At 44.8% G+C, this 24095-nt stretch overlaps 1 protein-coding gene across 1 annotated transcript; it reads left to right on the top strand.

Annotated features, from left to right (window-relative positions):
* Positions 1-1272: 1272 nt before the first annotated feature.
* LOC121140147 lies at positions 1273-22445 on the top strand. Its single transcript, XM_040744854.1, has 8 exons — positions 1273-1413; positions 2432-2565; positions 3739-3806; positions 3889-3996; positions 6074-6175; positions 8343-8462; positions 15987-16033; positions 22356-22445. The coding sequence occupies exons 1-8, from the start codon at positions 1273-1275 to the stop codon at positions 22443-22445; spliced, it is 810 nt and encodes a 269-aa protein (XP_040600788.1).
* The last annotated feature ends 1650 nt before the right edge of the window (positions 22446-24095 follow it).

Genomic DNA, 24095 nt, shown 5'->3' with positions numbered 1-24095 from the left:
GGTGTGTTGCATTTGCTTTAGCTGCCTCTGTTAACCGTGTAAAGTTGTGTTACCACTGTTTGTGCTGCATGCTTAATTATGTAAAGATGTGTTGCTTTAGTTTCACCTTGCCTGCTTAGGGCATCTGATCCACCTAATAAAGAGCTAGGCAGAGAAAGGATATGCAGGGCTGGCAGGGAGAGAGGGTAAATAGGAGGAAGACATCTAGACTCAAGAGGAAGAATGAGAGAAGGAAAAGAGATGAGAGAATTAGGGAGATGCCTGGGATGGCCAGGCAACCACCAGCCAGCAGACACAAGTAGTAGTGAAAGGAAGATAAAAAGGCCCACGTTAAAAGGTAGATAAATAGTAACAGGTTAATTTACATTTAAAGAGTTAGCCAGAGGTCTAAGCTAGGGCAAGCATTCAAAACTAGTAATAAGTCTCTGTTTCACGATTTTAGAGTTGGTTGGTAGCCTAAAAGAAAAAACCTGGTATCATTGGGTCAAGGGCAGGGTGGAAGGAACAGCTCAGAGTTCACATCTGATCCATAAGCAGGAAGTAACAGGGCAAATTGGGAATGGCTCTTGAGAATCTTTTTTGTTTTTTGTATTTACGAGACAGGGTTTCTCTCTATTGTTATGGAGGCTGTTCGGCTTGAGAATCTTTTGAAATTTCAATTCTTGCCCCAGGGACACAGCACCTCCAACAAGGCCATGCCTCTAATTCATTCCCAAAAATTTTACCAACTAGGAACAAGAAATCAAACATATGAGTCTATTGGGGTCGTTTTCATTGCAACCACCAAAATAATGGAGAGTCAGGGAGGTGTGCAGAACCCTCAGGAGGATGGAAAGCAGAAGGGAAAAACAGGACATAGGGGTCAGGGTGTTGCAGGGTGATACCATAGGGGCCTGTGGCTGCAGAACACACTCCTGTGTCCAGTTCTGCTTGGAAGACAGGTTGATTGCTGCTCCTGGAACTGGAGGTTCTCAGAGGGAAGAGAAGATGTGACGTTTTTGTTTTTGTTTTTTTGTGTTTTTTTTTTTTGTTGGGAACATGGCCATGCACAGGGAGCCTGGGAAGTCTGGAACCCTCAATATTCTCCAGGCTCTGGCCTCTCAGGTGTCACTTCCCACTCTGATAACATTCTCTCTCATGACAAGACTTCCTGAGAATGAGTGAAATCATAGACAGGTAGGTAATAACAGAAATTAGCACCATGTGTTCATGAAGTCCAAACAAAACAGCATGAATATGGGCTTCTGCATGTGCGGTGTCATCTAGACCAGGATGTACCTGCTTCAGGCAAGCCGGGGGCAGAGAGACACCATGGTGACCATGCACCTGCTCCTACTGACTGTGGTTCAGATCCTGCCCTCTGTGGAGAAATTGTCCTACAGGAATAGTAAATATGGGGCCACTGCTGACAAGGTGAGAGATAGTAGGATGACTGAGTATGTAAACTGGGTTTCCATGGATTGAGTGAGTGTCTCTGGGCTTCTGAGAGCTACCAGTGAACATTAGTGACACACCTTGTATTATGACTCAGTGTCAGTTCTCCAGCATGTCTTTTGTTAGTAGCTGATATCTGGGGTACCCAGAGCACAAGGACTGGTTTATGGAGGTATTTGTCTCCTCAGTATGACCCGGAGAATCTCTACTCCCTCTGTCAGTCTGTGGTTTCCTTAAAACCTTCTTTTAGGTCCACGGACATGAGTCTGTTCAGAGTTTCTGTTCCTTAATGAAAGCATCATGCAGTACAATATACACAAAGCAGGGCTGCTGTGTGAAAGAAGGCTTAGCACTGTCAGTTATGGGGAGGTCTGGAGGGATGGACATTCTAAGATGTTATGATGTTTAAATTGACGATATGTTTTGAGATGAGAGACCCTGACTCCAATGGATAAAGATGCCTGATGCTGCTTCCCTGATATTTCAAGGTCTCATCCTGGAAATTCAGCTGATCTGGAGGCCAGCATACTCATGAATCAAGCTGGTTTCAAGGCTCCTGCCTTCCTACAGAGACAACTCCAGCTCTTTCTGGCCCCACAGCTTCCTTATAGTAATCCCAAGTCCTTTCCCTCTTATTCTTAGAATAAAGGAAGGTGGCCAGCCCCTGATCATGGTCTTAGCTGGTCCTCTTGGTGACTTTTCTTTGCTGTTTATGTGGGGCATTTTCAGGAATCCAGGAATAAACCTGTCCCAGAAATGATATCTCCCACCCAAATTCCTGTCCTAGCCTGCCTGGATCTGACTTCTCATGACAGAGAAAGCCTGCCATGACCAGGACTCTTCTTGATCCTTTAACATACCGTGTCCCTCCAGATGGTATAGGGACCCTACCCAATGTCCCTTCTTCATCTCCTCCCATCTCACCTTCTCCCTGGAATCCCTTTGCTTGGCTTCCCCTTTACATGCTCTCCTACTCAAGGGTGATTTCCCTCTCTAGCTTTTAGGAAAATGGTACATAACTCGCTGGGCAGCAAACATGCCTATTTCTGCAAAGAAAAAGGTCAGCCCACTGCCTCCCTTCAAGTTCGTCAAGAACATTATTGGCAAGTTGGAGTTTAGGATGAACATTTCGTGAGTACCCTTCCTCAGGCAGCCCTCTCTGCTCTTGGCTCCATTTGCTTCCCACCTTAACCACGAGCATGCTCTTGACCTCAGCTAGGCACTTCATATCAATATGGAATCTTCGTGTATTGTCTGGGTAGTGTATCAGGTGACTTCTGTAAGCACAGGAGAGATGTTAACTCAATACTGGATAAAAAAGAAGGCCCAGTTCATCACATGCTATTCTCCAATACACTCCCTGGTAGACCAAGGCTCTCCATTCTAGTGCTGCTATGATCCCTGGAGCCTCTCAAGATTTCAGTGAGTTCCATGTGCAGTGAGGACCCAGGAGTGAGGAGAGCAGGTCAGAGCTCTGTCTTTTGGGGGACACCATTGTAGATACATTAGCAGAATCAGGGCAGGACCTGGTCTCTGGGGGGAAATGTCCTGGGTTGGCAGCAAGCCTGTCCAAACCTGGGCAGTTCTTTAGATATGCACGATCTCTCTTTTGTCTTCCCACCTACCATGATGAAGAGTACTCAAGGAAGTGTTTTGTGAAATGTAATACAAAAAGTAGAAGACGCTGAGACTAATATTGGGGTTCAAGCATCAAGATGAAGACCAGAAAAGCAAAGCAGCTGGTCACTAGCTCTTATTCTACCTCAAACTGAAAGGCCATCCTGTCTCCACCAAACCTCAGACTGTAACATCTCCTCAGCATGGCTGGAGAATCCTGAGACTTCAATGTCTTTCTATCCTCAATGTGGCTGGAGAATGAATGCCAGCTCTGAGACCTTGCTCCTGTCTTATGTACCTCCCTAATGCTTGGATTAAAGGCATGTGATCTGAGGTGCTGGGATCAAATGCATATGAACTCTGTCTTGCTTCACTTTTGTGTAGGCCATGGTGGCCTAGAATTCATAGTGATGGGTCTACTCTTAATCCTGAGTCCTGAGATTAAAGGTGTGTGCCACCACTACTACCTGACCTCTATAGCTATGGCTGAATTTGCTTTCTGAATCCTCAGGAAAACTTTAATAAATCATAAATAATACATGAAAAGGCAAATTCCAATGCTTGGCTAGTGGCTGTATGTATTGGAGGGAAGGCCTGCAGACAACTTACCGTAAAGCTCAAAGATGACAACTGGAAAGTACCGGGCTGGTGTCAGGAAGAAAGCCATGCTTTTATCCTGTGTTACAGAAAACCCATCGGGTGTGTTGACTTTAAGAAATATATGGACGAAGAAAAACCAGGTGTCTTCAACATTTGTGAGTTATGGGGTTCATGCCTTTTTTTTCTGGGGTCTTCAGTAAGAGATGTTAAAATCATATGGTTCATTTTCTACCTCAGGGCCACAGTTCCAGATCCACATTGTGTTCCTAGGTGGAAAGGACTTTGCTATTGCCTTTCATGAGAGCAGAGGCAATAATCCAACCCACACGGCGACAATGTTCATGGGTGCGTCTCAGACTGCCTACGGTTGTGAGAACTGGGTATGGCTTTTGTGGTTAGTAGGTTTAGGATGGGTGGCTATCTCCCGCTCTCATGCTCTAGTCTCTACCTTGTGGTCTTTCTTTCCTGAGATGCCTGGGGTCTTTGAGAAAGGTGTTTGTAAGTTGTGTCTCTGTTAATTTTTCTCCATATCGCTCCTGAAACACAGGACTCACAACCATTTCTCACCCACTGAGCCCCAGATCCTCCCTTCCTTTCTTGGCATTTCTCCTGGTCCTGTTCTAAGAGGGGATCTGGTTAGAATCATTTCCCACTGAGAACATTGAGAAACATTTGAAGATAATATGCTGTTGTCATGGTATCAAGGCCTGGCTGGCCTGATATTCAGTCCGTGGAGGACAGTCTTACTCAACAACTGATGTAGACAGGTCTGAGGCACTAAAGTCCACAGTTTCTATGCTAGCTAAGAGAAATGATAGACAAGCAGATGAAGTTTCATGTACAGGCTTTGCCAGTGTTAAGTAGAGAAAAATATTTCATTGTTCTTTCTGCTTCCTTCAAACAATTAGGAACTTAATGAGAAGCTTCAACAAAGCTTAGGAAAACTGAATGGTTAAAAGTTCTTGCTTTGTAAGATGAAGACCCGAATTCCTGTCACAAAAACTCACACAAGTTTCTGGACATGACTGAGTGTGCCAGTAACCCCATTATTGTTGAAGAGACAGTGGGTCCTCAGAACTGGCTGCCCAGAAAAACTAGCCATAATGACAAAATTCTAGTCCAATGAAATACTGTGTCACAAGGCAGCAATATGGAGAGTTGTAGAAGAAGATGAACATCTTGCTCTATTCACCATGGTTACAAACAGACACAGCCATTCATCTACCCTACACATGCACACATAGGCAGAAACACACACACACACATATGCACACGCACACACTCCTAGGGTGCAGGACAAAACAAGGACATCTGTGTATTTGCTGTGATAATTTTTCACTCACATCCTGGGGAAAGCAGGTGTCCTAATCAAGTGTCTCATGTTGTCTCTGTTCTCATAGAGGAGTTCTGGACATTGGGTCAGACTTGGGGAGTACATCTGTACAAATTCACCAGTGCTAGGTGGAAACCTGTCATGTGTCGTCCACCATCACATGCACTGACAGCCCCAATGTGGTAGCACATTTCTTGTCTCTGCTTGCATTCTCCAACTGCTCTTCTCTCATGATCCTTCTGAACATTGGATTGCACCGTGCTTGCCTCTCTCTCTCTAGGTCATACTGACTACCCACAGTCTTCATCCTGTAGTCTGTGCACTCATGAGTTTCCAAAAATGTTCTAGGAGCCCTCTCAGCTTAGGCATGGAGACTCTAGATAGAAATGAGTTATGTTTTCCACTGACTCCACCCTCTCATTTTAACCAAGGGTTCCAGGAGTCATGGTGCTGTCCAGAAGCTCTAGATATTCCTGGGTTACTCTCTGAATTAAAATATTTCCCTGAGACCCAGAGAAGTGCCTCCAAAAGATGGTCCTGTTTCAACATGTGTTTAAAATGTTGATGGTCTACTGAGGGCAAAGTTGGGAGACAGGGCCCTGATGGTAGGTGATTGCAACATAATCATGACAAAGTTGTCCAGTCACTGTTGAGTTCTTTCCTTCTCCACCTCCAGCTACTGTGAAACTTTACAGTTTCCTCTAGGAAATAATGAAGAAGGAACAATCAGAGTGGGTCTGGGGCAAGGATGTGCTTTGTATGGGAGTGGAGGGTGGAAGGGCGGAGATTATCTACACATGACTTCTGCACTCCTTGGATGACCATGTGAGCCTCATGAGTAACCTTTATGAGTGTATTGGGGGCTCCGGTCTCATGGGAGACCCATGTGCTCAGGTAACACTTATCCCAAATATGATGTAATCATGATTCCATTGAACGACCCACCTGGCCCTCCTCCATCTCAGGAAAATTCAGCTGGGGATGCTCTTTCTAAGGCTTGAAATCTCAGGTCACATAAAAATCTTTGGGTGAACTGTCTACAGTAAGAATGTTTTTAATCCTCTTGTTCCATACCCATGTGGCCTTCAGGTCGAAACATGTCTCCAAAGCAAACAATGTTATTGGATTTTGAAGACACTGTGAAATACCTAGGGCTGAAAAGTACAGACATCATCAACCCTGGATGTGATGGTAATGAGATTGAAATTTTGCTTATTTCTAATTCCTTTCCATTCACCATTCCCTGTAAGATAATGATCATGCAAACACTGCTCTGAGACACCTCTTTCTCTGTTTGTAAATAGATTACTGTGAGCTGTCCAAAGAAACTTAGTGCATGGAGAAGTATTACTGTCTTCACAGGAACTGGGAACTTGCATCACTTCACTTATCTTGTCATCCTATATACAGAGGGCCAGGAGCCAAGGGAAGACAGTCAGACTCCCCAACGACTCATCTTTCAGTAAAGGTGGCAGATACTACCTGCTCTATATGGCAAGTCTGGTCAAATGACTCCTGGCTTTGTGTTACTTCATTGAGAGCAAGCATACAGACATGATCTTGGTCATCAGCATGCATGGGTCCATACATAAGTGACATGCCATGGTACACAGGGTCAAAGGTCTCATCTATGGCATCTGGGGAACAAAGTACAGTTCCAGTGAAAACCAAGTCTGATCCAAAAAGTGATGTGATGTGATTGTGTAATGATCAAGGTGTGGTTTACAGGGGAATGGGTGACCTGTCATCAGTCACACCTCTGAAAAGCCCCATCCTAGCACCAACAATTTCTTCACAGCTGGATAGCTGGAACTTTCCTGCAGTTAACCTTCCATCTGTTTTAAAATGAGACCATGTGTAGTTCCTACAGGGTTACAAACATCTGGTAGGGAAGGTAAGGAAGGAGTAAATGGAATCTCAGGTAAGAGTGCAAGGATCTACCCCAACTTTATTTGAGGGAATGTGTCTAGGCCTGATCTTTATGGTTTTTGAGTTATCACTGCTGCTGAATAACTTGTTATGCTTGGAGGACAGTGTTTTACAACAGGCCAGATCAGTTTTCACTGTCTTTTACAGGGCATGAGTGTGTTGGAATCATCGTTGCTAAGAACCCATGATGTGAGAGAACCACCCAAAAGGGTAATTCTCTGAGGATTTGTCCTCCTATCCCCTTCTCCAAGTAAACTGGCATCTTCTTTGTATTGTCCCGTTGGGGTCCGGCTAGATTAGAATTCCTTCAGTCGTTTAGACTATGGGTGAGAAGAATTTCTGGTATCTATGGTAACCCTGCACACTTGACCCACTGTGAAGCCTGGCTAGCTTTGCTCAATCAACAGAGCATAAACGGTGGGATTAGACAGTGGTCGGGATGGAATACATTAAGATTTTGACCGAGGGAAGAGAGTCAGGCAGATAGTTTTTACATGGAAGGTTTTTAGCCTAACCTTACTGCAGAAACAGGTTCATATAAATGGGTGAGCTATCTCAGGGAAGCCAGTGTTATAGGTTCAGTGGCTGTGGCAACTGGCAGGAGTACTTTCCTAGATCACGGTGTGTTATAAGGGAGGTGTTCTTTTGTGGCCATCCACAGAGTGAACTTAGGAAATGCGAGGCAGAGCTCCACTTGAATAGAGGCCCCAATGTAAAAAGCAGCTCACAAGTCTGACCATAAGGCCATTGATTCTCACATGGTAGAGGTGAGGTACATCTGATGGACATTGGATATGTAGCTTGGTTCTTGAAATCAACAGGATATGACCAATAAGAGATGCTCCAGGGTACAATGCCTCTGATTCTTGGTTAACAATTGTGTATGGCCTAAGAGTATGAGAGTAGTGCTGGGATTATCCTTTCAACTGCTCAAAAAGGTGGTGGGATGACCCTGTCTAGGCAAGCCTCAGAAGTGAGTCAACTGGCCATGTTCGTATAATTATATTCTGCCTGAGCTCTGTCTTTCATGTCTCAAGAATTTTCTCGTTTACTTTTCTGTTTCTGTGACAAAACACAGTGACTAAGACAACATATAAAGCTGTGTTTAATTAGGCTTACCACTTTAGAGGTTTAGAGTCCATGACGGGGAAGCAAATGCATGGTGGCAGTAAGAGCTCAGAGCTCACACCTAAATCCATAATCAAGAAGCAGAGAGCACACTGGGAATGGCTCTTGAGAGTCTTTTGAAACTCCAGCACCTGTCCCTGGGACACCTCTTCAAATAAGGCACGCCTCCTAATCCTTCCCAAACAGTGTCACCAACTAGGACAACCAACCAGATACATAAACCTACAGGGGCCATTTTCATGCAAACCAGCATGAGAATAAGCCTTGACTGTTATAAAGTGACCCAGAATTTCTCCTGTAGAGATTGTAGTAATACCCAATGCCACATCCCACCATCTGTGCCTCAAGGCCCCCCATGGCAGCTCAACAGTGACCATGAAGGTTGACTTAGAAGGTGCTACAGATCCCGATAAGAACACATGTAGGCATCTGTGGCAGGAAAGGTGTTCTGAGCCCCCTGATTTACAAGGGAAAGTGGCAGCCCCGGCATGCAGGGCAGTGCCAAAGCCCTTACCCAGGCCACAGTATGTGTGACTAAAGAGAGGACAGAGCAACGAGATAGCAGAGGGAGAAAGGCAGCATGCATTGGGACTCACCCGAGAGCCAAACATACACGGGGAAATACTGAGATCTTGTGGGGTGATATGGGAACTGTAGAAGGTCGTTTGGAAGGTACCTGAACAAAGGTGTTCCTCTTATGAGGACGTAGTGGGTCAGGTGTGGAAAGGCTGTTTTGAATGGACAGAGTCCTGGGAACATTAAAGGTGAGGTTGAAGCAGCACACTAGCGGCCAAGGTAAAAGTGCTAAGAGACAGGGGAGAGATAAACACACATCAAGCTTTCAAGTGCCACCTTAACTCAGTCATGGCTTTGTGGCTAGCCATCACTGTGTTGTTTAAGAGTAGTCCCTGTAGCATCCTTTCCATTACCGTCTACCTGAACACACCCCAAACATCTCAGGTGGCTTGTACTGCAAGCTGTGGTCCTGAGCCCACCAATACATTCCCCAGATGTCCCAGGTGGTTTGTTCTGCTAGCTGCCATCTTCACTTACTCCCACCTTCAGACATCTTAGGTAGCTTGTTCTGCTGCTGTTGCCTAAGGCCACACCCTGCTTACACTTGCCCTGTTCATGTTTCCACAGCTGGCTCCCTGGAGATGTCCAGGGGTCAGTCTCATATCTATTCATATCTGGTTCATTCAGGACAAGTCTCAGTTAGGGTGATTGGGGAAATATCACAGTATGTTAATATGCAGGGTGAATGGCCAACTAAGGCTGATTCCTATGAGTAGAGGACAGACAGTGCTCTGTGGCATCCCAAATAAATAGGTTCTTCTGATGGTACAGTTGTCCTCAAATCTGTAGGGACCATCAAGTAGTCTGAGTATTACATTAAGTTTCCAGTGGTCCTTTGAGGAGGGGAAACCAAAAATAATGATGGTGTCTCAGCTGACACTCCAGTGAGAATTGGTTTACAGGCTACCAACTCCATACCTACAGAGTCTTCATGGTTGTGAGAGTAACAGATACAAACTCTAGCTTCTTCAGGAACCACCATGGTCTTGACACCTGGAAAAGGCATTGCTCTATTTTGGTTCAAGTGTATCCTGAGGAACTCCTTATCCTCTATTCTATGATCCAAAACTCTGCTTTGGCCATCTAAGTCTGGAGACCTGAAACATTCCTCAGACACCCACTCTATGACCAAATCACCCAATACCTGCAGGCCAGCATGGGATGTGAGCTCTCTTGAAAAGCAGCTGCACTCCCAGGGAACACCAAAGTGTTGTAGACTCCCATCTCTCCCCTCTTCACTACCCAGACCACCTTCCCAAACACCCGGTGTTGTGTTTGACATTCTCTTAGGAAGGGGGTTTTCAAGGTCTGACTGTTAAATGAAGGTCTTCTGGAGAGGAGGAGGGGAAGAGGAAGAGAATTGGGACCTCTAACCAACAACCTTAGCCCCTCAATCTCTATGAGGCTCCTACATGCCCATCTGCCCATCATAGCCTCACATCTCATTCATCCTCTTTTGGTTGAATCTATGAGGTTGTGCACAATGGCCTCATAGATTCAGAATACTTGGTCTTCAGGGAGTGGTGCTATTTGAAAGGATTAGGAGGTTTGACCTTGTTCTTTGAGGCTTCGATCCCCATGCCAAGCCCAGAGTCCCTGTCTCTTCCTGGTGCCCGAGGATATGAGCGTGGAACTCTCAGCTACTTTCCCACCATGTCTGCCTGCATGCTGCCATGCTCCTCACCATAAAAGCAATACATTACTCCTCTGAAATTGTAAGTTTCAATCAAATGCTTTCATTTCTAAGAGTGGTCATGGACATGGTGTCTTTCCACAGCAATGAAACACTGACTAAGATATCCTCTAAGGCCCATAATACCTGGTCTGCATGACAGCCATGAGGCCAAGGCTGAAGGTCGGGAACTTTGGGTCTGTAGCCACAGGTACCCAACAGGAAACCTGGCAGTCTGTGGGGCTTGTTCTAGGGCCTCACTCTGTGCCTTTTATACTGCTCAGCACAGGGATGTCCCTTGTACTTTGTGAATATGTATTGCTCTCATTGGTTGGAAATAAAACAGTTTTGGTCAATGACGAGGCAACATAAGGTTAGACAGTGCCATCAAATTGAGGGCAGGTGAAGAAGGTCAGAGTCAGGGAGACACCAGCCAGTTCCCGAGGAAGCAAGACATGTTTAAAAGAAGGTAATGGAACAGCCACATGGCAATACATAGATTAATAGAAATGGGTTAATTCAAATGTAAGAGCTAGTTAGTAATAAGTCTGAGCCATCAGTTAAATAATTATAATTAATATTAGCCCTCTGGCTAATATAAGTGGCTGTGGGTCTAGGCACAACAGAAAAGCTCTGGCTACTTTGGCACCTAAAGTGGCCAGCTCTACAGTGGAGATGATAAAATGTCATAACTGAAGTTACTAAGGAACATTGGTAGCCCAGAGGGTGATAGGGCAGGGCTGCTGCCCCAAGGAACTGCCTTGTTCATTTTCCATGGTAAAGTAGTGACTAAAAGTGAGGGATGCAGTCTCTCATGTCAGGAACCCCTGAGGGTGAGTAGTGCAGAAAAGGACCCCTCCTGAACACACTGCATAGCCTTCCAGCTGGGTGGCATGCTCATCGACACAGAAGAGGCCACTGGAGCCAGAGAGTCTTGTACTCCAGTCTGAGGAATCCACCTCAATCCCAAGGCAGGTCACTGAACTTTAAGTTCATCTTGTAAGAAGAGAAAAGTGGGAGCATGCTGTGTGACTACCAAAATATGTGCTTAAAGAAGATGCGTCCCTTTCTCAGCAAGGTGTGCAGTAGCCCCTGCCTATTACAGAGCAATGATGGATCAGACACAGAAGGAAAGCAAGAAGGTCTGTGTGAGCACGGATGCACCCAGACATGCATGTACACACGTTCAGCAATGGGACAGAATCACAGGTTGATGCAGGAGAGATAGCCCATCAGCTAAGTGCCCTTGTTGTTCTTGCAGAAGACCTGGGTTCCATTTTAGCATCTACATTACGCTCACAACCACACGTAATTTCAGTCCTAGAAAATCCAATATCTTCCTCTAGGCCTCCACAGGCTCTTAAATTCATATGATGCACATAAGTCCACTTAAGCTTACTCTTGTATACATAAATAAAAATTCATTGGGAAGCAATCCTAGGAAGTCAGCTTTCAGATTGTCCCAGGTTGTCCCATGAACCTGAGTGAAGGGAAAGCCTCTAGTGTGCAAGGGTATATGCAGCAGGAATGAACTCATCTTGTCCAGAGTGTGCAGTCATCCAGGTGTGACACATCCAGTGCCACAGAGGAGGCTGATAGAGTCACAGAGCCCTGAAACCCTATCCGAGCATCGTGAAGGTCATATAATCTCAAATTCATTCCAGAAAACGGAACTCTGCTGTTTGAACTAAAAACACATGCATTCAAAGAGGACATAATCTCTCCTGAGCAAGGTAAGTATAAGGCCCCATGATCCATATGTGGAAAAGGATGAGTCAGAAAGAAATGGAGGCAGCTATGTTTACATCCTAATGACAAAGGGGTGGGCATATGGGCCTTGGGGAGAGCTACCAGGCCTCGATGAGAGCAATGTAAACATGATGAGACTAGTGGCACCAGCCTTTACCAGTATTTCCAACTGCTAATTTTATTCACCTCTAAGGATATTCAGGACCATCTAGAATGTGCAAATCATAAAGTATCACATCTTGTGTCCTGATCATTCAACAAGGTGTCTATATCCCAAGGAGCTTAAATTGAAAGCATCAGAGCAGAACACTGTTTGGAACTGGACTTGGGATAGAAGTGAAAAAAAAAAACTCCAGATAGAGAATAAGGGTGGCAAAGTAACTCAGAGGGTAAAAGTTGAGTCACAATGTCTCCCTCTTAGCAAAGAACCTGAAAAAGATAAGCTTAGGGTAGGTGTTCAGGTGGAATCCTTCACCCCAGCCCCTGGCGTCTGTATACCCAAAGAGTCTGTAATGTTATGGTAAAAGCTTCTTCCCTGCCCCTGGCATCCACACACCCAGAGAGTCTGGGATGTTACGGTGGAAGTTCTACCCAAGCCCCCTCCCCTATCTCCCTCCAAACCCTACTGCATCTCAGAAAGCCCACCAAATGATGGTCCCTCCCCAGAGATACTCAAGACCACTACCACAGGGTATTTAAACTGCACCCCAGAGAATAGACTCATAGTTTTTCCGGTCTCCCTTTCCCGTCTCCTCTGGGGGGGGGGGGCTGGAAGGCCATCTAGGAGCATTGTATCCATCAACGTGTGCTTTTACTAATTCAGTTTGATTTGTTCTAATTTGGATTTCTGTATCAGCAGAGAGGCTTATCTGGGTCTGGAAACTTTTCAGTAGGGAACTTATTTTAGAATGGAAGAAAAAAAAAAAAGAATGAACCCAGCATTCTTAGAGGAGAAAAAAAATACACACAATACTTGCCCCAGACACAATTTGCTATCAAATAGCAAGTGCAATGCCAGGTTTTGGTTACCTCTTTTTGAGTTGCTGGTCATTGGTTCCTAAAGTCCCCCAGTACATTACAGGCTACTGTCATTGTTCTTTATTAGCCTCCAGATCATTCTGAGGATACCACACACTAGAGCCATAGGACTCAGACAATTCAAACTGGTATCAATCTGGAAACTTCATCCCTGCTGGCTAGCTTTCACAGTGCTTGAAGAGTCAATGCATGTTATCAGGGAAGAAATGTTTTCTGCAGTCTTACCTAATTGAACACCCTTTGAGCTGCAATAAGGTCTGGCCTGGTAAAATAGACCCAATTTTGCAATTCTGGCAGGAACACCCTGGGAGTAATCAATCACTTTCTGGGTGGATTTAAAGTCTGCTCCACAAGACAGAACTCATATGTGGCACCATTAAGGGTATGGAAAGCCTTCCTGGAGAATCTATCAGTTACCAATAGTTCCTCAGATAGAGGTATAATTTCACAGTCTCCTCCAAAGTCCATGTTGGAATTTGGCTGGATTGATCTTGCACAGGTCCTGTGCATGCAGTCTTAATTCTGAGTTTGTGTGTGCAAAGGTGCTGTCATATCTGGTCAATACTAATACTCATGGGTTGGGAAGGAGCTCATGAAGTCCCATCTTAACTGAACAGCTACAAACAATTGTAGGCTTTTAGGGGAGGAAGAGTCCTTGTTCATCAATAATGCAGCTTCTGAGAGGCTATCCATGCTCCAGTAGGTGGTCCTATATCCATAAAAATTCAGGGAGCACTTGTCTAGGTGGAATCTCCACCTCAGCTCCCACTCCTCCCATTTCAGACCCTGCCCCTCTGAAAGTCTGCAAAGGGTCAGCTCCTCCCCCAGAGGGCATTTAATGCTCCCTCCTCTGGATCAGTCTCATGGTTTCCCCTCTTCTCCTGGGACCACCAGGAGAATGCTTTGCTCAGATTAAAACCTGGACTTTAACGGGCTTCATTGGCTTATTGCATCAGCAGAGTTACCCACTGCTGGGGAAATTTTTACTTATCATGTGGTGTGTTTACCAGGGTGAGTCAAGTCTTTGTCCAGCTGGTAACTCCAAATTTACACTGCTCTACTTCATCGCCATCTTGGATGACCACATGGAGATATTAGTTCTCCAAGTTATTTTGGTTCTGTATGATAATTCCTGTCCTGTCCCCAAAACAAGGTTTATGAAAGACAGGGTTTTAAACAATGCTGTTTTACTGAGGTAAATTGCTTGTAATGGGAAAACTTGGTTTTGTCTTCCACAGATTGTGATTATGCTGTAGGTCTCAGAACCACAGCTGAACATCAGAGACTGAGATATTCCTATCTTATGATGTCAAAGCAGTCTGACAAAGGGTCTTTCCTTATCTAAGGTCTATTTGGACTAACAAAGACCAATTTAAGAACACATGTCTAATATTCTTGCTACTACTAACATTGGTAAGATGAAGCTAATTCGATATGTTTGGATTTAGCTTTAGCTTAAGCTAAGCCTTGACAACATTTGTCTAAGTTAGACATACCCAAAAGACTTTGTTTCCCTGATTCTCAAACACTTCAGAGATCTGAGAATATGGGATTTTAATAAAAAAGCTTTCCTTGGTAGAGTGACACACATAGCTCCTGGTAGCATCCGTATCTCCTCCAAACTATGACTACAGAATTTCTGCCTGGAAGCTTGCTTTGAATGTAGCAAAGCCAGTCACACAGCAAAAAACCAAACACAAAAACAAAATCAAAAAACCCCAAAACTGCTTTGCACTTTAAACTGCTACCAAGGCCCCGTCTTACTAGGGAAAGAGCGTCAAGTCCAACCCACATGGGCCCTCCAGACATGCCAGCCTCTGTACCAGCTCCAAGGGCACCAACCACCAGACAGGTGAATACTGGCAGGTTAACTTCACCTGCATACCCACTCATAAAAAGGCTCCAATATCTCTTAACTCTTATTGACACCTTTACAGGACGCACGCACTCCCTACCTCCAGGAAAACAGTAGATGTGACTCCTGGAACACATTAACCCTTGATTTGGCATGCCACCTCGGAGCTCCTGGGACATCAGTGCTGGTGCCACCTTTCCAGGCTCAAGCAGGCACCTATCCAGCAACTGGGACGTGGTTTTCTAAGATGTCCCAGTGAAGGGCGTATCTGCTTCCGTGTCTTGCTCATTCACCCTTGTCTCTTTTGTACAACCAGGGCACTTCTCCATCCCATTCTTTCTGGCAGTCTTCCCTCTTCCCATGGGCACTCCTCTTTCATAGGGCCAGTGTTGATGATCCTTTTTTTTTTTTTGTCTTGGCAACCTGTCTTCTTTGCCTCAAAGAGCAGATGCTGGTGCCTCCAGGATGGCAGTTATTTGAATGCTTCTTCACCTCCTGCTGAGCAGGAGCCCACAGGTGTGGTAGAACCCTGCAGGCCTGGTGCCGAAGAGCTAGTAACTAGCCCTAACCCACACTGAGAGTTAGCACCTAGCCACAATCCACCTTTTGTGACCCTGTGTGAACCTTGTTAGGGAGTTTCCCAGGATAAAAAAGCCTTTGCAAAACTTGGTTTAGAAAAATGGGAAAACTGTGGCACCTGATGCATCCAGACCTTGCACTTGGCATTGCATTTTTGGAAGCCTCATTCAAGTTGCTCTGAGCATATGGTAATCAACTGGCTAAAGGGTAAATATGGAGAAAAATAAAAATGCCCTGGTTGTAGGGAAAGCACTCCAGTCCATAAAGGCTGAAGACCCCTAAAGCCTTGAAAGACTAAATTCATCATTAACAGTGTCTCTGAGTCTTCTTTCAACACCCATGAACTATGACATGCAGGACACAGACTCCCAATTCCCCATCCCCGCATCACCCTGTTCAATTGGACATACCCTTTACTCTAGCTTTCAATCTTTATGATAGCTCTAACTTTCGTCTTTGATCAATTGCCTTTTCAGCTGTCTTATCAAGTTTCTCCAGCAAAGACTATAACTTCCACTACCAAGTAAGTCACATAATTACTCATGGGCAAAAACTACCAGTGCCTAACCCACCAGGAAAGGACCCCAACATGTTCCTTCTAACTGTTGAAATGCTCTCCCAAAGAAGGAAGAAATCTTCCCCTAACTATTACTCATTTCCATTCTCCTTTGTACCTTTCCAGAGTTGTGATATATTGTATAACTACTCCATGTCATAAGGAATTAAGTCAGGCTGCACAGCACTTAGTCATAGAGAATGTCTTAGCCTTAGCCTGAACTTCCTGTTCTACCTGAGGAAACCTTATGTTCTCGTACTGAAGACAACCCGTTTGGCTTCTAGTCAAACTACAAAAATAGCAGTAACATCCTGGTAGCCAGCCACAGATGTGTGTATGTGTATATACCTGTCCCTCAGGCCCTCTAGGGAAGATCAGCCTTAATTCAGGGGACAGGTTGAGGTCCTTTACTGGTCAAAAAAAAAAAACTTACCAAAAAAACCAATCTTGTCCTATTGAGACTGAGTCTTCCTGCCTCTGTCTCATTTTTCTTACATCTCTCTCAACAAGATCATATAAGTAGTGAGAAATACCGAGAGGAGAGATGAGAGGAGATTGACCCATTGAGCTGCCTGCTAGTCATTCATAGAGCTCCAGGGTCCCAGATTTCATGAGTGATACCCATATTAGAGTGACTCGCTTGAGAAATGCTTGCTCCTGTAAGTGGCCAAGCCCACTCCTATAGTGATCACAATAAACAAACTCATTCACCGTGGTGATATCATCTGTTGCTTTGATTTGTCAGGAGTTCCTCATCTGGGGTGTATAATGAAGCAGTGAGTGAGTTCTTCTTGACTGCTCCTAGTTCAGTATGGAGTACACAGGATGCTAAGGGGAATCCAAGGGTACTTTATTTGGCTTCAGGGAACAACAATTTGAACTGGAAACATTTCACTGGCTAGAGAAATGAATGCCTCAACAAAAGGCTGCAAGTAGTGCAGCCCTGTGCTCTCAGAGGGCCTCGGGGTGTAAGCCCAGAGCAGGCCCTTGCAGAGCATGACTCATGAGTGCAGGAAACTGACACAGGTATCAGGAGCAGTCTCCTGCCTCCAGCACATCCTGCATGCTGGAGTTACAGGTCCCTGGTGGCTGAGATAGGAGTCTTCTGCCTTCAGTCTCTCTCTGGTCTGAATCCCAGACAGAGGCAGAAACCTCAGGTGCGAGGAGCATGCCAGTGAGTCTTGCTTATGGAACCTGGATGCTGCTGAGTCTGGGAGTGCTGAAGTTTTCCTCTCTTCTTCTTCCATCAAGTTCCAAGGCAAAAACGGGTGTCAAAGCCTCGGGTGCATAGAAACTCATGGAGAAATTAGTTGGGCCTTGATTAGATGAGTGTAGACCTGAAAATGAGGCGAGAGTTGGACCAACCAGGGAAGGTCTGTTCAATGAATTTAAGGGCTCCCTTGCTACGTCAGCCTTTGATGGCAGCTGTCTGCGGCTCTGCTGGCCTGGCCTGGTTGCTATAAAGGACTGGGGCTGTATTAGTTGCCACCATGTTGCAAAGTTGGGTGATATGAGCTGTCAAGCTGCAGCTCATCCTCTTCTTAGGGTCTCACATTGGGTGGGGGGCTCCCCATCCTGTGTGGAGCTCCACTCTCAGGCCACTCCTGCCCCTGTTGCTCATTGCTCCCAAGGAGTAGTGTCACATAACAGAATCTGAGATATATCTTGTTGGGCTTCTCCCGGTGCTAGGTGCTTTTATGTAGTCAACTGCCCGTCTGCCACAGGAGTCCTCTCTGTTGATCATAATTCCCTCTCTGAAGCGGCCCCTCTTGCTGGCTTCTTGTGACCCAACCAAAGGTGGTCATTATTGATCTATCTTTTGGAAATATTCTTGTTTGTTAAATACCCAGCCTGGCAGCAAGTGCTGGAGTCTTGCAACCAGCACCAAACTTTGTTCCTCACAGGAAGGCAAATTCAACTAAAGACAGCATGTGGCAGAACAAAGGTGAATCTATAGATGCAGAACACTGAATAGACATTTGATACCTCCCCATGGATGGCCAAGCCGGCCAAAGCTAACACTAAACAGCTATGTGGCTTGCTCTGAAAGGATTGTTATCCACTCATGATGCCAAAGACCAAGTTCTCAGCACAAGGGAGATTTATTTGACTCAGAGGGATAAAAGGCAGGGAATAAGAGATAAAGACAGGGGATAGAGGACAAGGGAGAAGAGGGAGGGAACAAGAGAAAGGAGGTGGGGATATTTGTCCCAAAGGGGCAAAAGACTGTCTCTGGATAGAGAGGAGACAGACATGGCCCATAGAGAAATGATGGTTTATAAGGGCAAATGAGGAAAGCCTATGTTAGGATGAGGTGTTTAACTTTAATTGAGCATGTTGATTAGGACAGCCAAAGGGGGCTTTTGAATGCTAGACTTTAATACTTTGATAGCTGCACCTTGGCAGTCTTCCTCAAGAGGAGAAAGTGGCTAAATAAGAGAACAGACCTTGATGACTAGCTTTAGAAATGTAATCTAATGGTTTTTAGAAAAGCAGAGAGAGTGGGGGAGAAGGGTAAGGTCTGCCAGAGACATGTCTGGCAATGCTTGGGCTGACTAGAGTCCCTTTATTCCCACATTTTTGTTTTATTATTGGGTTGCTGCTTCCTGCTGACACCGGAGTGTTGTTGTTTGGGGACACAAGGAAGCTAGATTGCTGGCCAAGTTTGGGAAATGCAGGCTGTTACACATGTTTACCATAGGGAAGTATAGTCTGTGAGGCTGGACCAAGACATAGATTCCAAGGAAACATCTGGGGCTGGCACTGGAGTTACTAGAGCATTATGTAGCTGATTTGAAATCTGTTGGTACAGACAAACTAGGGACAAAGTGAAGTTAGGGAGTTTACAAAATATTTTTTAATCTTAGATGTACATTTGAAACTTTTATTTTCATGGTCCTGGAAGTAGGGGAGAGGACCCCAAGACCAGGGAAAGGGGGAGAGATCCCACCCTTAGGAATAAGCAATAGACTATTGGTGGGCTGGAGTATTATCTTGAGTCTCTTTGAGAGTACTTTAGAGGAGCCAGGGAGATTTAGAATGGCAATATAAGGCTAATTGGGGAAACAACTGCTATCTGAAAGTATGGTCTAATTATGTTTGGGAGAATATAATTTGAGAGCCTTTGTTCCATCAGAATAGTCTTCCCCAGAGTGTTTATGTGGAAATATTTTGGGAACATGGATGATTGTAGAGACTCTTGGAAAACAGAGAGAGGGACAATCTGTAACATGTTTTGGGGCTGGGGTGGAAAGGTTGAAAGAATTGGCTTTGGTTCCCAAATCAGGACTTGGATGGCTAAGGAGATCATCAGTCATTAGTGGGGGTGGGCAACTGGCGATTGGAGTATCAGTGGCGAGAGGGAATGTGACACAAAGAGAGCAGTGGGAGGCACTGAAGGAGGGGTTAGTGATATTTAGGATGCAGTTTCTTGAATGACCTTGACTCAAGTGAGGGTTTGGCCGAGAGAGGGGAGAGCTGTGTGTGTGACTTAGGGAAGTCATTTATTGGTGGATATTTGGCAATTATTTGTGCAGAGAAAAAGTGGGAATGTGAGAAGAGAGGTGAGATTTGTGGGAATGGGTGATCAGGAGAGAACAGTAACCGGAGGGTGAGGGTGAATATCCAAAGCAGGGGTTAGAAGAGTAGCCTGTGCTGAAAGAGGGTTAGGTATGTTGCTATTTGGGTTGTGTAGTAAGGCAGCCCGAAGGGAAGTTGGGTGAGTTGTAAAAGTGGGATGGAAGGTCAGCTTGACTGACTGTCGTGCCAGCATGATAACAGAGGTTGGACAGGAATGAGGTGTCATCTGTATATAATGCGTAGACATAAGTAGCTAGAGGACCCTCTTGTGTATGACATGGATTGGGAAGGCGGTTTTTGAGAGTTTTGAGGAGTGTAGAGAATCTGGGGACTGTTGTGGCAAAGAGATAAGTGTAGAGAGATTGAGGGGAGGACAGGCTAGGAATGTGAGAGTCAGGAGTTTTTGATAAGACAACTTCAGAGAGATAAAGTCTGAGATATTGGAAGGGATGATGTAGTTCTTTGTAAGTTAGGTGTTGAGGAAGAGAGTATTCAGAGTAGACTATGAGAAGGCTCAATAGATTGTGAGAGGGGACCCTAGAGTTTATTTGTTAGATTTAGTGATGGGCAGAGGGTTTGTTTCAAGAGTCCATAGACAAAAGGGTCAGCCTTGGATGGCAATACGTAGCATTTTGGAGAAGTAGTCAATAAATGCAAAGATCAGTCTTAGTAACTGTTATGTACTTTGGAAGTGGAAGGGTGGAAAGGTTTATGTGTACCTGGGAAGCAGAGGGCTTGGGTAGAAAAGATGACATTTTAAGTTTAAGGAGTTGTTTGTAGATGGGAGGAGGTAGGAGGGTAGGAGATCCAGAGGAGGCTTGATATAGGGAGAGCATCAAATATGGGTATGTAGGGATCCATGAGTGGAGGAAGTTGGAGTAGAGATGGGTGGTCTATACTGAGGTTCTTATAGGTTGGTAGTTGACTTTGGGACAGGAGAGTTGAGTGGAATGTGAGACTCAGGACCCTCTAGAGCTGAGGAAGAAGAGGAGTGAGGCAGTGTAAAACTGGCTATCAGAGAGGGGTACTGCAATGGAGGAGATTATCTAAAAGGCAGAGGAAAAAGGCAGAAGGCAGGCCAAGTTTATAGGAATGCCTGGCCAAAATGTGGGGACAGTCTACATTTTGGCCAGGCATTCCTAAGAGTAGGGTGTCTTGGGGTTTGGAAATGTAGGCAGAAGGGTCTGTGAGTGTGATAGAGAGGGGGTTATGTATGTAGCAACGGGAGGAGAAGTGGTGTCCCATGCGGTGGGATTGACTAGAGAGGAGGCAGAAAGCAAGGGGGAGGGGAGCTGGAGAGTGGGGAGTGTACAGATGGAAAGGCAGGGACGGGACGCAGGAGTGTCCTGGAGCAGTTGCCGGAGAAGCAGGCAAAGTTTGTGTCAAATCTTATGACATCCTTTCCTAGTGAGGGAACGGAACACGAGGGAACAAGCAGCAAACAAACAAACAAACAAAACCAAAAACTGTGAAGGAACGAGAGAAAGTCTAGAGGGGCCTGGAGGATTGGTTGTGTATTCTATGGGTGAGGGAGACCCAAACAGTAGCACAGAGAGGAGGGAAACCTGGGAAACAACTTCTCATAACCTCAAATTACTTTATCAGACCAGCAAGTGACTTAAGCTTTCATGTCTTTGGACCTTAACATGTTGTCTTGGGTTTTCATAACTTCAGACCTATATATATTTGAAACCATATTTTAGATCTGTATATTCTTAGACTTGTGTAACCTGAATCATTCATTTTTTCCCTTGACCTACATAACTTACTTGTCTGTTTCTCACAACATTTAGAAACTCCAAACCTTTCTCAGTGTGAAGCCTGTCAACAAGGTAAAGTGTACATATGAAATGGACCGAGCAGACAGCTGGGTGTTGTTAAAGTTGTAGTGAAATATCAACATCATCTGAGATCTGAGAATGACAAATTGGAGTAGAAAGTCTAATTTAAATGGCTTTGTATCAAGTAAAATGTCAGAGGTCTTCTTAGTTATTTGAGACTCACATGGTTCATTGCATAAGCAGTAGGTCTTTGCTGTCAAATAAAAACAGCATTTAATCTTCAGTTGTCAAGTGGGTTTTTGGGTGGCAGACTCAGATCTGAGGAATTTTTCCAGGAGAGGAAGAACTTGAGTACACTGACCATGCTTTGACAGGACAGAGTACAGTTTGTGCAGGTTCCTCATGGCAGGTAAGGCATGGGGTAGTTTTTCCCAGTAGTTCCAGCTACCACAGTCCATTCGGAGTCCTCTGTGTGGTGTCCCATCTGTTTCTTTAGAGACCTCCACGTTTCTTGTTAGGAGGGGTCTCTCTTTATTGTGGAAAGTTTTTATTGAACATTTAAATACCATAGTCAGCAGTTCACTGAGGAGTTTGAGTATTTATTAAGTATACCTTATTTTAAGCTTGGTTTTGAAAACAGACATAGGAGGATACATAAAGCTTATTTTTGTAAACTATAAATGTCTCATTACAGTTCCCCAAGTTGTCTCTGTTCTCACAGGGCAGCTCAGACACTGTGGTACCCAAGGGGAATACATAGCTCCAAAGTCTCCAGATGTTGCCATCACTAACCCTGAAGGCCGCGTGTCCATCCTGAGCCCTGCGGCTCTCACTACACTGTTGTCTTCCTCTAGCATTCTCTAGCGGCTCTGCTCCCATATCTGGAACATGACATTACAGGTCAGTTTTCTCTGTTTATCTACATTTAGGGCAAGAATGTCATATGCATCTATGAGGTACTGGTGAAGGACTACTACATTTTCTACAGCGAATGGACTTTGAGAGACAAGTCTATGTGAGAGAGCTCATAAGTGAGGGTCTCAGGGAACCGACTTCTTGCAAGTCTCTACTACCAGACCTCAGCGGAATATGCAGCAGTCACAGACTTGAACTGGGGATGAGGGTTCTCCGCAGTTTACAACATCTGAAGCCCAAAAAGATCAACTGAGCATTTACTTTTTGGTGGTGAGGGCTAATGTGACTTTCAGAGACTAGACTACTTAGGCTAGAGTTTCCACCCAAAACAAGTCATGAAATGCTGTCTAGTGTCCACTTATGGGTGAGTACATACCATGCTTGTCTTTCTGGGTCTGGGTTACCTTACTCAGAATGACTTTTTTCTAGTTCCATCCATTTGCCTGCAAATTTCATGATGTCATTGCCTTTTACAGCTTGTTGTGCCCAAATTCTGAAACCCCAGTTGATTGGTCAACTGGTTGTTATGACCTATAGGCCCTCCCAGAGTGGTTGCTATGCTCTGCACATCACTGTTGTGCACTTATACGTAAAACACACCCAGGGTTATAAAGCACAGCCTCACCAGCTAAGTTCTGATTGGTTCCTCCTTGCCACGAGGACGGTATCTGACCTCCTAGTGAGTAGGACAGGAGGGGCAAGGTCTGACAGATTTTTCTGAGGGAGTAACATTTGCATCTGCTGTTATATTGTCCCCCATGCAAGGGAGTTTCCTTTTGACTTAGCATCTCAACCGGGGAAAAGGAGTGATGTATTTTTCCCTGTGCTTCTTCCTGCTGACTCTGAAGTGCTGTCAGGGACCCAAGAAGGCTGAAATGCTAGTCAAAAGCAAAAAAAGGAATTCAGGCAATGGGTATCTGTCAGAAGCAGTTGGTTAGCAGACTCTGTTGAAGAGACCGGGGGTGTCCACATTGGCTGGACTGGTTTACATCCACAAGTCCAGGGCTTGCAGTCTTTAGTAGCTGGCTATAGTCAACATCTGATGCTCAAATTTGTCAGCCAGAAGCAGAAATCTGTTTAAGACATGTTTAAACTGGGAACAGAAGTTAAAACTTATGTATTTAATTGGAACTCTTTAGACCTATAGTTTTAGTGATCAGGGAGGGCAGAAGTCCCAAGACCAGGGGAGAAAATCCCATCCTCAGGAACAGACAGGTGGGATAACAGGCTGTACTTATCCAGAGTCCTTTTGACCTGTGAGATGTGGATCCAAGATTTATGACTTTTGATTCTCTGAAGCCTATATGAACTTTATTATACAAAAGGACATGACAGTTTTAGATATATTAGCATTATCAATCTGTACTGAAATCCATATTGCAGAAAAAGCAGATATTGGGTATCTGTCAAACAGCAGGAAGACTCATACCTTTGAGTCCTAGTGAAAACTACAGATTTGGGCTAGAAGCATGAACATTTTTCTTCTATAATAAATCTAAAGACCTTGAGCTTCTGGCTGAACAGCAGGTAGTCATTGCTCTGTCAGTTTATCAGAACTTTATTAAGTGTTAAGTTCTGAACTTTTATATCTTTAAAACTCCTATACTCTTAAATCCTCATTTGAGGACCCATATTAAGGCTTGACTTTTACATATATAAAATGAGCTATCAAGCTGACTATAGTCTTGTGGATTTGACTGCCTAATGCTGTCAAGCTGACAACCAGTAATACTTTCAGAGATCTGAGAAGGATA

The sequence above is a fragment of the Mesocricetus auratus genome, unplaced genomic scaffold, assembly GCF_017639785.1.
Source record: "Mesocricetus auratus isolate SY011 unplaced genomic scaffold, BCM_Maur_2.0 Super-Scaffold_100004, whole genome shotgun sequence".
Classification (NCBI taxonomy): domain Eukaryota; kingdom Metazoa; phylum Chordata; class Mammalia; order Rodentia; family Cricetidae; genus Mesocricetus; species Mesocricetus auratus.
The sequence above is the reverse complement of the archived record's forward strand: the minus strand, read 5'-3'. Positions and strand labels throughout refer to the sequence as shown.

Bases quoted from the DNA above. Each gene is read 5' to 3' on its own strand.
- LOC121140147 (XM_040744854.1), top strand. From the start codon at position 1,273: ATGTACCTGCTTCAGGCAAGCCGGGGGCAGAGAGACACCATGGTGACC. The intron at 8,463-15,986 runs GTAGGCATCTGT...TTGCCTTTTCAG, and splicing joins AGATCCCGATAAGAACACAT to CTGTCTTATCAAGTTTCTCC. The intron at 16,034-22,355 runs GTAAGTCACATA...ATCTACATTTAG, and splicing joins ACTATAACTTCCACTACCAA to GGCAAGAATGTCATATGCAT.